Below are 11,582 nucleotides of genomic sequence, written 5' to 3' on the forward strand. Positions count from 1 at the left end.
ATTAGAAATAATTATAATTATTAATTGTAAAACATATATAATATAATGTTAACAATAATATAGGCTAGACCTAATCAATTATTGATACCATAATGTCATCTATCGATAAAAACATCGATTCGATTAATTAACAGCAGCTTTTCGCACTGTGGCAGTGCCGATAGAAAACATCAGCTTTTTAGCAACGCGGCAGTGCCGATAGAAAACAGAAGCTTTTATGTTTTTTTCGCAGTGCCAAATCGGCACTGCGGCAGTGTTGATAGCAACTACCTTGTTTGAATAGTAAACTAGTCACGCTCTAGTGGACTCAATACACATCAATAATTCTGGGTCATTGTGTACTTCATCTCGATCCCACGATCCTAGACTGTAGACATTTGTCAATTGTATCGATAGTCCTAGGCTAGGCTAAAATGGCTGAATTTGTTGGAAGCCAACGTATTTTTGATCATATCGTAATAGGTGCTGGAATAGAAGGCTCATCGACAGCCTACCAACTTGCAAAAAACAATAAAGTCGTACTACTTCTTGAGCAGGTTTGTATGACTAAAAACAGGCCTGACTGACAGCAAGAGTCACTTGTTTTTCACACATTATACAGCAGGTCTAGATCCGAGCCAGTTATTTATTGTCTTAAGTTTTTGCTAAATTTCATATTTGTTTTGTATTCACTTGTTTATGTGAATAAACAATGAATGAATGAATGATAAAATGAGCTAAAAATGTAGTGTTGGTGAGCCTGTACCTAGGCTTACACAGCTGCAGACTGACGTGGCTAAAGTAGGCTTAAATTTTACAAAATACAGTAAATACTACTACTACTACTGCACTCCTGTAGTAGGTAACAGCTGCTGAACCTATTTATATAGCTTTTAATAAATCTGGGCGAACTACTGTAGTTATTTTTAGGCTTTTTCAGGTTTTTAACTTTTTGCCACCACTTTTTTTTATTTATCTGATCTGAATTTTGAAAATTGACATTAAGGGCACATAGAAAAAATGATCAGGTTATAACTCTTTAAAAAAAAAGTGATGAGGGCAGGCATTTTTTTTTTTTTTTAAGTGAAACAATAGAATATTGCTCTTTTTTTTTATTGATGAGGGAGGGACTGTTTTTATTTGGCAATAGTATTGTTAATATTGTATAAAAACTGGTTTAATTTTATTGTTTTTTAAAGAATATAAGCTGTTAAAATAAATGATGCGGCAAAAAAATATTTTTCTAATATTCCTGCATCAATATTTCCCAATTTTTTGGCGTGAGCGGGAGTGATAATCTCACAATTTTTTCTATGTGCCCTAGGTCTAGGATATCTCTGTTCAAGGTAATTTTTGTTAATGATGTCAAAATATGTGTGATATACTCTCCCAATGTGGAAATGAGCTACACTAATGTATTTTGTTTGGGCAGAGGGTATGTCAAAACCTAAACTCTGAAAAATTGTGCAGAAATTCGCCCCTTATTTTCCGAAATGCATAGATGGAATTTGGCGAAAATGGTGTATATATATTTCTACATTATTAGTAGGGTCTAAAATTTATTAAATAAGCCTTTGAAACCCCAAAATTGTCATATTTTTTTGAAGCCCCTGGAACACTTTCGAGACATTTTGAGTGTTGCCCATCTCCGCCCACTTTTTCTCATCAAATACATCCGGTTCCCCATCAGGCAAATCCTGGCACCACCCCTGGGAAAATGGAGAAGATTATTGGAAGCGGTAATAAAATATCCCCAGCAAACACAAAATATATTATTATTATTAAACTTAAGTTTGCGAACATTCTGAACGATAATGTTAGAATCTACAGTTAGTACAACATTACAGTAACCACTCCCCCCCCCCATCCTTATTATAATTATTTTACCAGTATACTTTAATAACAAATCTTTACTAAAACATAGTTGATATATTCTTCAATATTGTGTAGTTTCCATTGCCCCACTCACGGGGAAGCTCCCATGGCAAGTCACGGATCACCCGGTATACTTATGCGGAAGAGCATTATATGGCCATGATGCCCGAGAACTTCAGATGCTGGAAAGTTTTGGAAGATGAAGTTGGAAAAGAGCTTTATAAGTAAGTAAAACATATCTACATAGAGAATCATTGTTCTTGTAAAATCTGGGGTAAAAAATCCTCAAAATTATAAATAATTGTATATAAACTGAAGTTATCTTGAATTGCTCTTGTCGAAAGATTGAATAAGGAATTTGTTGTCTAGGACAGATACTGTACATATAATTCTAAAATGCACAATCATAAAATTTTGTTTTTTGTTTCAAATCAAAATTTATTAACACATACTGTTCAAAAGAGCAATTGCACATTTTAATTCTACTTCAATGTTTTTTTCTAAATTTTTGGGTGACTGTAATTACCAAACATTTTACTGCTAAAAATGTCATATCAAGGAAATTTAACTGTGCAGTTAAAAGTCCTAATATAAAACACACAACATTTTGCTTCATCCCTATAGAGAACTTAATTTTTTTTTTTCTCCATTTTTTAAAAATAATTTTGAAAAATTTAGGGTGGATTCGCCATATAATTGGTTAATGACTTGGAAAGAGATTTACCAGTACTTCTGCAGTTGATAGCCACTACCTTGTTTTGGATAGTAAACTAGTCGCGCTCTAGTGGACTCTATGCACATGTCAATAATTCTGGGTCTTTGTGTACTTCCACGATCCTAGACTGTAGACATTTTTATCAATTGTATAGATAGGCCTAGGCTAGGCTTAGACTAAAATAGCTGAATTTGTTCGACAGCCTACCAACTTGCAAAAAACAATAAAGTCGTACTACTTCTTGAGCAGGTTTGTATAAATATTCAAGGAGGTATCCTGAATTAAGACCGGACTAAAAACAGGCCTGACTGACAGCAAGAGTGTTTTTCACACATTATACAACAGCGATTTACCAGCACTTCTGCAGTTTTATGTAGCTACAGTGCTTTTTTTTTTTTTTTGGCATCATAAGGTTTTGGTAAAACAAAGCTTGTAAATTATCAAGTTCCCTAATGAGATACGTTAATGACCTGCAACACTAAGCAGTAACTGTTGTATGCCCGTAGTGATGATGTGCCTGCAGTATATATGGTGATGATGTGATGTTGTCAAGACCAAATATAGTCAAGTCACATGTTTCTGTTGTGTAAACTTTTATAGTCTAGACAGGGCTTAAATTTGCACCACAAAAAGGTAGACTTCATTTGTGGGAATTTCTTGTGGGTATCTAAAAGTCTTGAAATTGGGGTGCTGATGGGGGCGTGAAGGTTGAGCTAACTCGCAAAATAAGGTGATTTTTAAAAACTTGCAAATTATTTTGGATTTTAGGCGGGGGGGGGGGGGGGGTGAGGGCGCAACTGGAGGGTACGAGTAATTTTTGGAGGGGCGTGCACATCCCTGTAGATACGCCACTGGGATTTTCAATACTAATAAAACTTTGGCACAGTCAAAGCATTTTTTACCCTAACAGGGTATCTTTTAACATCGTGAATATAATAGTTCCGTGTTGATTGGTGGAGCTGTGTGTCCCTAACTAAACTTCAGTGTCGCACATAATGCACTAGCAGCATGCTGGAGCAATATCAATTTCCATTTTGTTAACCCCCTATATAGTTTCATGTTCATGGGCTACTCACAGAGTAGTACACCTATCATTATTGATTATTGTAGGCTAAATAAAAAATAGCTAGTTGTAGTCCCTGGTCTCATCAAGTTTTGGAGCCTCATGAAAAAATGTACTGTTTGTCATTAAAAAAAAAAAAACCAATAGTTTTTCCATGGAGAATAAAAACATAATGATAAAATGAAAGATTGTTGGCAAAGCCTAAAAATAGGTGGAATAAACCTAATTTTTATTATTTACCAGCCTGTTTACCACTAGTACGGTAGTAAATAGCAAATACTGTAGTAAGTACCCTCACCAAAAAAGAATTTCAAATCCTGAAAGTGAAACTAACGATTAATGTTGTTTTTCCTTACATTGCATTTGTGACAGTTTAACTATATCGTAGTATCATCTGGTCTGATGGTATAACAAATTTACTGTAAAATCTCTATTATCTTGAAGAAAAACTGGACTGTTAGGCATACAAGATGGTTTTGGAGATGAATACAAGGCATCCCGTGAGCTGTTAAAGAGGAATAACTTGAAATTCTCTGATATTACTGCAACTGATGCATGCAGGAGATGGCCAGGTCTGCGATACAGCCCTAGCCACGGAATGTTTCTGGATCAAAATGCTGGCATTCTAAAAGCAGACCGTTGCCTAGAAGCTTTCCGTGTATGTATACAAAATTCTATCAAGAGTATAGAAAAGAAAGAGAACAGTCCTGTTTGTAAACATAACTCCCCTAGTAATGATGGAAGGCACCATCATCGTCATAAAGTGTACCTGCTGCGTTAGGTTGTGTCATGAAAGTAGTGGCGTATCTAGGAGTCTTGAAGTGGGGGGGGGGGAGACACTAGCTTGCAACCGCTAGCTGCCATGCATTCATACGGGCAAATCCTGATCCAAAGAAGATGATGATCGAATCACTGGCCAATAGGAAATTGGAAACGCGTACGTGTGATTGGTTGATGATAGAAATGCGCTGAACTTGCTAACTGATAGCACTCGCTAACCTTAGCGTATCCGGATCCTGGTAACGGTTAGTGCTAACCGATCAGGCGTTCTCACACAGAAATCATGAATTTGGGCATTTTCTAGGGAGATTTGTGCTTACTCGTGGGAGTGTGCGAGAGGCCGTCCCGATTTCTGGGAGACTTAGGATCCAAGGATGTTTAAAAAGACACTTTGACATGACTCATTAAGTGTGATCAAGCATTAATCATAACGGTTTTTCCAGGCCTCAAGTTTTGTACCTAAAATAAGCAAAATCAACCAAGAAATAAACAGTTCTAATGAACCATGCAAGGAAGAAAACATTTTCTTGTGTTTTCCCCAGAGATGAGGTCATTAATCCTTGCATCTGCTTTTTTCCAGGAAATGTTTTTAAAATATGGAGGAGTACTGCAAGACAGCGAGCCGGTACAAAGAATAACACCAGGGACCATGGTAACAGTGGAAACAAACGAGGCAACCTACAAAGCCAAGAATATTGTGGTTACCCCAGGAGCATGGGCCTCTAAGCTTCTTCGTCCACTGGGCTTGCATCTACCTCTAAAGGTATGTGTTATTTTTAAGTGGAATTTGTTAAGAATTTGCATCATAAAAAACAGGTTTAAATTAGATTTTCAGTTAAGTGTAATTTTCATTCAAAGCTCCTAATATCTTTGCCAATTACTCATGGTGCTCAAGGTATATTTATTCAAAAATTAAAAACACACACAAAAAATAATATATTGGCACTAGCTGGGGGCTTTTGCCGGCTCAAAACATTGGGATCCCGACTGTCCTGGATCCCAGGTCTGCTCTCTCAGCAGGCTTGCGAACAAGTGAAACATTAGCACCTACTCAATACTACATTTGTGGGTGGAAGTGCAGACACTAATACTGTTTTTTTTTAAATATTTTTTTTTTCACACAGGTTTGGCGTATAAATGTGTGCTACTGGAAAATGAAGTGTCCGGAAGAACTTAGGAATATGCCAGTGTTCATTGACTATTCCGGTAGTCATCATGTCTATGGATTGCCTTGCTTGGAATATCCTGGTCATGTTAAGGTAGGTGCAGTATGGTCATTTCTTATGAATTCTATAGAATAGGAATTCTGGAATACTGCTCAGGAAGATGAGTATTATTGGCCTATTCTGAGGGGTAATGACGATTGTGCTTAGTCATATGATTTTCTATATAACCTGGCAATTTATGATGTGCATTTGTGACAATTGGTACACACAGCTCTTGTGTGCATGAATTATGATTAATTTTTGTTTGGGCGAGTCGAGTGGTCAAGCGGTAAGGCAGGTGTGCCGCTAAATAGAGCCTTAACATTGGCACTGGTTCGAGCTGCATCCTCGCCCAGGATTTGGTGGGTAGAACCAAGTTTTATCGGATAAGGACTTAAAATGTAGGTCTAATGTACACATCTGACTCGTGTGCACATAAAAGAACCCATTGCATCTTTCGGGAGATTGCCTAGCTACAGCTGCTACAGTAGTCACAGACCACGCCCATATGCAATTCAGAACAATGATGCTACCTTTACTTTTCCTACCTTTATATGTGGCACTGTGACATGAATCTAATATCCATTGTGTTTCGTTATTATGGTTCAGTTGGTATTTTATAACAGATTTGCTATCATGTTGGTAACGAAATTAACGATCCTGAACTGAGGGACTTAAAAGCAGGTGGTAGACAAAATGATATTGAAACCTTGAAAGAATATGTGAGGGCGCACTTTCCAAGCTTAGAGCCACAGCCAAGTATCATTGAGACGTGCATTTATACTGTAAGTTTGTGTTGATAAAAGAAAATTATAAAGCATAATAAAATAATATATATTTGATGGAATGTGTTTTTTTTCCTATTATTATAATATAATACAATTTATTGCTGCAGGTAAATAAGTTGTAGGAATGATTGTGATTGAATGAGATATTTGAAGATGGTTTGTGGTGGTGTGGAGTCAAGAAAGTCACTTTATAATGATGATGATGATGACAGAGAGAACAGCTAAACTGGTGGCAACTACTGTGTGTGCACTGAACCGTACGGATCTCTTGGTCCCCGGTTCAATTCCCATCAGTGGTCTCCTTGTCTTTCAGCTGGAGGGCTGAAATAAAAAGCGGACCATCTTTCGGTGAGACGTCGTCCTGTGTGCAAGATGCCCATGTGCACGTTAAAGAACGCAGTACACTCTTTGGAAAAGAGTAGGGGATTGTCTCTCGGTGTACTGCCAAATCACCACCAGAAGGACCCTACTGGCAATAAGTCTTCTTCAGACTTTCGTGGTTTATCCTTGGTGTTCACCAGAATAAATCCATCCATCCATCCGACAATTACATTGATAGTGGTAGCGGTGGTGATGACGACAACTTATGTAATAAATTTATTGATTGATTGAAAGATTATGTTGATAAGGATGTTTTGTTTTTTTGATAGCAAAGTTGATGACTTTTTTTGCGATAGTGGTGATATTTGTCAGGATATATATGTGATATATATGATTTATGATTTTGTTGATAATAATGATGATGGAAGTAAGTGATATAACTTGATTGATCAATAATAGTATTCATTTTTTCATCATGCTTTGTTTAGGTTACTCCTGATGATGGGCCTGTTTTGGATGTACATCCAGTCTACCCTAATATTGTCATTGGCTGTGGATTCTCAGGTTTGTTTATTAAGTCAGACATGCACTTAATTTTCTCTATTAAGCCCTGCACAGATTATCAAATTTGACCGAAAAAAAACTGGTGTATGCCTATATATAGTCATAATGTGCTTATATATGGTCATGATGTGATGTAATCATGACCATATTTAGGCATGTCACATGTTTTTTTGCAAATAGAATTTGTCTTTGCAGGGCATTATACTCGCTAGTCATTGTTTGTAGTGATGCTTGTTTTGTGTCTTTGTATTGTGTGTTGAATTTCGATTACTGACGGCCTAGAAATTTAGTGCAATCTTGTTATTCTGTGATAACATCAACATTTTCACCCATTGCTCCTTTTTCAATTATATGATTAATTAAATTGTACAGGCATCTTGTTAAGTCATATTGACATTTTACTGACATCTTACAGTGATGCTGTAGTCATGTCATTGCACAATCTTAGAAATAATTTGGTGTAGTGGGAACGGTTTCAATCCCTCGCTGTGCTTTGCGCTTGAATCCTTAAGCAAGACACTTTATCTGTATAAATTGGTATCTGGTTGGATTACCTGCTCCTGCGCTTTTTACAGCAGCAACACTTAAACATGTGGACCCAGGACCAGAGAAAGAAGCACTTTGTATCTTTGTTTTCAAAGAAAGGTGTTATATAAACTTATATCTGAATAAATAGAATAAAATCTTGGCATTTCTCTGTCAGCTGGGACAAACCTTGATAATGTTGTAACTCTACCATAATATTTCTTGACACAATGTAGAATTTGATTGATCATTATTTTTTGACCATGAATTGCTAAGGTACATCAAGGTTTTTTTTAAAACTATTTTTGCAGGTCATGGGTTTAAGTTAGCGCCAGTGGTTGGACAGATTCTGTCAGATCTCGCAACAGGAAGAAAACCGTCGTTTGACATTTCTCACAACAAAATATCACGATTTAACCTTCAGACTTCGCGCCTATAACTAATGAGATCTTGCATTAGTTTTATAATGGTGGACATTAATGGTGAATTTTAATGGTGGATTCAAATGGTGAAATGGAGAGGGAAAGGGGTTTAGATGCTGTTGGAAATGCTGTTGATAAGACAGGGCTCCCAAGTCGGATGAAGTCATTCCATGTGGGAAGATCTGGTTAAATGAGCTTTCTCTCAATAACACATCCAATTTTATTATTCTGCTCATGGTGATACCCATCGTCACCGATTTCTGTGAAACAGTTGATAAATAAAGTAGTAAAAACATGCAAATATTATATGGATTTGCGGAAGATGCTTCATTTTCTGAGAGGTTCGTTGGTGCTTGTGGGAGTGCTGGAGGCTGTCCCAATTTCCGTGAGGCTCCCGAGTCTTGATGAAGGTCATACACTGAGTGTGCTTTCCATATGTCATATAAAATAGAAGCATGAAACTTCAAACATGCTATACAATAAACTTCAAAGCTTTGAATGCCTTATACAAGACCTCCTTAATAACCCATTTAAACTATGAATAAACAAAGTAATTTCGGGACGTCACTCAGTGAGTTAGTATTAGTACATAGGTATGAAGGTATAGCATACAGCAGTGTTTAAATAAGACATCAAGAGTGTGTTGACTGGACAGCGAAACTATAGCATTCTTGCTAATCGACCACCTTTTATTTTTGTTCAACATTTGAATGGAGGTGGGGGGTGGGTGGTAGTGCTCAGGCACTCTGAGAACTCCTTGGATACATCACTGTTATTATCGCCTTTCATCCTGAATGTTCGTTGAAACGCTGCTTAGATGAATGAAGAATTAAGTAGTGCTGTATGTAAGCTAGCACAGTACTCAATATTTAGAAATTTTACATGATAATGTATTGATGCAAATTTAATCAACTGATTTACTATGATTGCAGGTTTTACTATACATGATAATGTATTGATACAACTTAAATAAACTGATAGACTATGTAGGTTTTACTACAATATCCATAAATATTTTTTAAATATATTTTATGTATATGTTTGTCAAGGTTTATATTCGTTTTAAGTGAATAAAAATACCATTACATGATAGCAAAAACAATTGATAAACAAGATTCACTGTATGCCCGGTGATGTTGAGGTTGAACTCAGTGGTGGTGCCAAGGGGGGAGGGGGTGAGGCATTATTAGTTAATGTTACAATTGTATATAATCTATTTTCATTTTACTGTAGTTAAATAATATTTTTGTATTATTTTTTACTTTCTGTACTGCGATTTAATTAATGTATTATGTAAATATCATGCAATTCAGCTGATGCTGCCATTTGATTATAATAATAAAATTGAAATTGAAAAATATTTCCCCTTCCCTGTCGGACAAGCCTTCACTCTCTGACTCCACAATGAGATAATAACTTGCCTATCCAAATAACATAATTTTGATTGCCAATCCCTAATATTCTAGTCTTTGGACCCTAACGGACATATTTTTGTTGTCAAAGATAGCATCTTATATGTAAAATGGATGTCTCTTACTGCATACATAGCTTTGTTATGAACTTCTGAGAATAATATTTGAGAGCATATATGATATATTATGGTAGTGCTGTATTATGTCACTTATATATACAGCATAATCTATATATTTACTTTATAATTTTAACATTGATGTATATTTATGAACTTGTTTTCGAAATAAAGCGAATGAGTATATGAATGAATTACCAAGAATAACATTATAGCAACGAAACTCAAATTTGAGAACAGCACCGATTCCCCAACTTCGCTCAGTGGCGGATCCAGGAGTTTAGAAATAGACGGGACCAGGGAGAGTATTTTGCTGAAATGGAGGGTGTAGACCCTAGGTATTCAAACTTTTTGATATGGTGACCCTACTTCCGCATAGCTAACTTGACCCACCATTCGTTCAACTAATTTTTTCATGAAAATTTTCCCTATGGAAAATGTATGTATTTCGATTAAAAATGCCTAAATGATTTGGTCAGTCACTATCATCAGACAAAGAAGGAGGATCTTATTAAAGTATGTAATTATATTGTGACCAGTTTGAGAGCTGGAACAATCAACTTTTATAAAATGTCGTACACAGTATTATTATACTCAGTTAACTGACATTACTGTTACCAACAAACTAAAGTAGCAACAAATGCAAAACCGTAGGAAAAAGGATACCATCAACTTTCAGCACTTTTTATACTTTAAAATTTAGCCCGATGGCGCTCTGATTTGCTCGACGAGCAGGGGGTATATGTTCCTGATCGTAGGGTAAGTGGGTGTGGCCAAAAGCCTCCCTGATGTTAAGGCTGAGGTTGCACTCAGTGGTGGTCGTCCGACGCCACGCCGAGGTCGTCGGATCTAAAACTTGCCTATTGAAATAACGTTATTTTTTGAATGCCAATCCCATTATGGTCTAAAAGCACAATTTGGACCATGTCCTAGACTTTAACGACCGAGGCTCTAGTCGGCCCCTTGGTTCAGACCCCTCCGTCAGACATTCCGAACATTTTCTTCCACCACCACATGTGGCATAATCTACAATATATATGTAGCATATATGGAGAGTAGGAGAAGCTATTAACAGGCGCGTAACACTGGGTCTTGGGTCAGGGGGCAAAGGTAATAATACATTTCCCGGTTAGTAATTTATCATGGGCCACCCCCCCCCCCATATAGAAAACAATACGACATAGGGCTTATCTTATGTATAATATAGGCCACACACGTGTGTTTCAAACTAAATATGAGCATTTTCATCATGGTTTTATGTATTATAAACATATTCTTTCACCATCAATACACATCGAAGCCCTTCTTTTAGGTAAAACGATCTATCTTAAATGTTCTTTCTATTTGAGTTGGGACTATGTGTTCAATTAACCTAGATGGCAAAGGAGGACAAGCATCAGTTCTCACCCTCAAAAATGTTTTTTTTTTTTTTAGTTTAGGGCTTAATGTTATATATGGCCACACACATTTTTTTTTAAACTGAATATAAGCATTTTCATTAAGGCTTTATTTATTACAAACATATTCTTTCACCATCATTACACATTGAGGCCCTTCTTTTAAAAACGATCTATCTTAATTTTTTTTTCTTCAGTTTGGAACTATTTATTATGTGTTTAATTAACCTAGAAGGCTACGCCAAAAAAAAAAACCTGAAAAACGCGCGCGAAGCGCGCCAAAAAAATGTTGTGTTTTTATATTCTAATTTCGTCGACATTTAATCAAAACTCCCTAAAATTTAGTGCAATTTTTTTTAGGAAATTGGCCTATCCTAACAAGACATGTGCGCGAAGCGTGTGAAATTTGAGATTTTAAGG

The 11,582-nt window shown here is 36.3% G+C and overlaps 1 protein-coding gene across 1 annotated transcript; it reads left to right on the forward strand.

The window, feature by feature from the left end:
• The first annotated feature begins 306 nt into the window (after positions 1–306).
• On the forward strand, positions 307–9,959 carry LOC117124769 (peroxisomal sarcosine oxidase-like). The gene is made up of 8 exons (XM_033271092.1): positions 307–536; positions 1,930–2,078; positions 4,077–4,290; positions 4,993–5,175; positions 5,537–5,671; positions 6,244–6,402; positions 7,215–7,290; positions 8,127–9,959. Exons 1-8 carry the CDS (start codon positions 414–416, stop codon positions 8,252–8,254), a joined length of 1,167 nt encoding a protein of 388 aa, XP_033126983.1. The 5' UTR covers positions 307–413; the 3' UTR covers positions 8,255–9,959.
• Positions 9,960–11,582: the final 1,623 nt, after the last annotated feature.

The sequence above is a fragment of the Anneissia japonica genome, unplaced genomic scaffold (assembly GCF_011630105.1).
Source record: "Anneissia japonica isolate Jap-2015-1 unplaced genomic scaffold, ASM1163010v1 scaffold1764_len714935_cov166, whole genome shotgun sequence".
Taxonomy (NCBI): Eukaryota; Metazoa; Echinodermata; class Crinoidea; order Comatulida; family Comatulidae; genus Anneissia; species Anneissia japonica.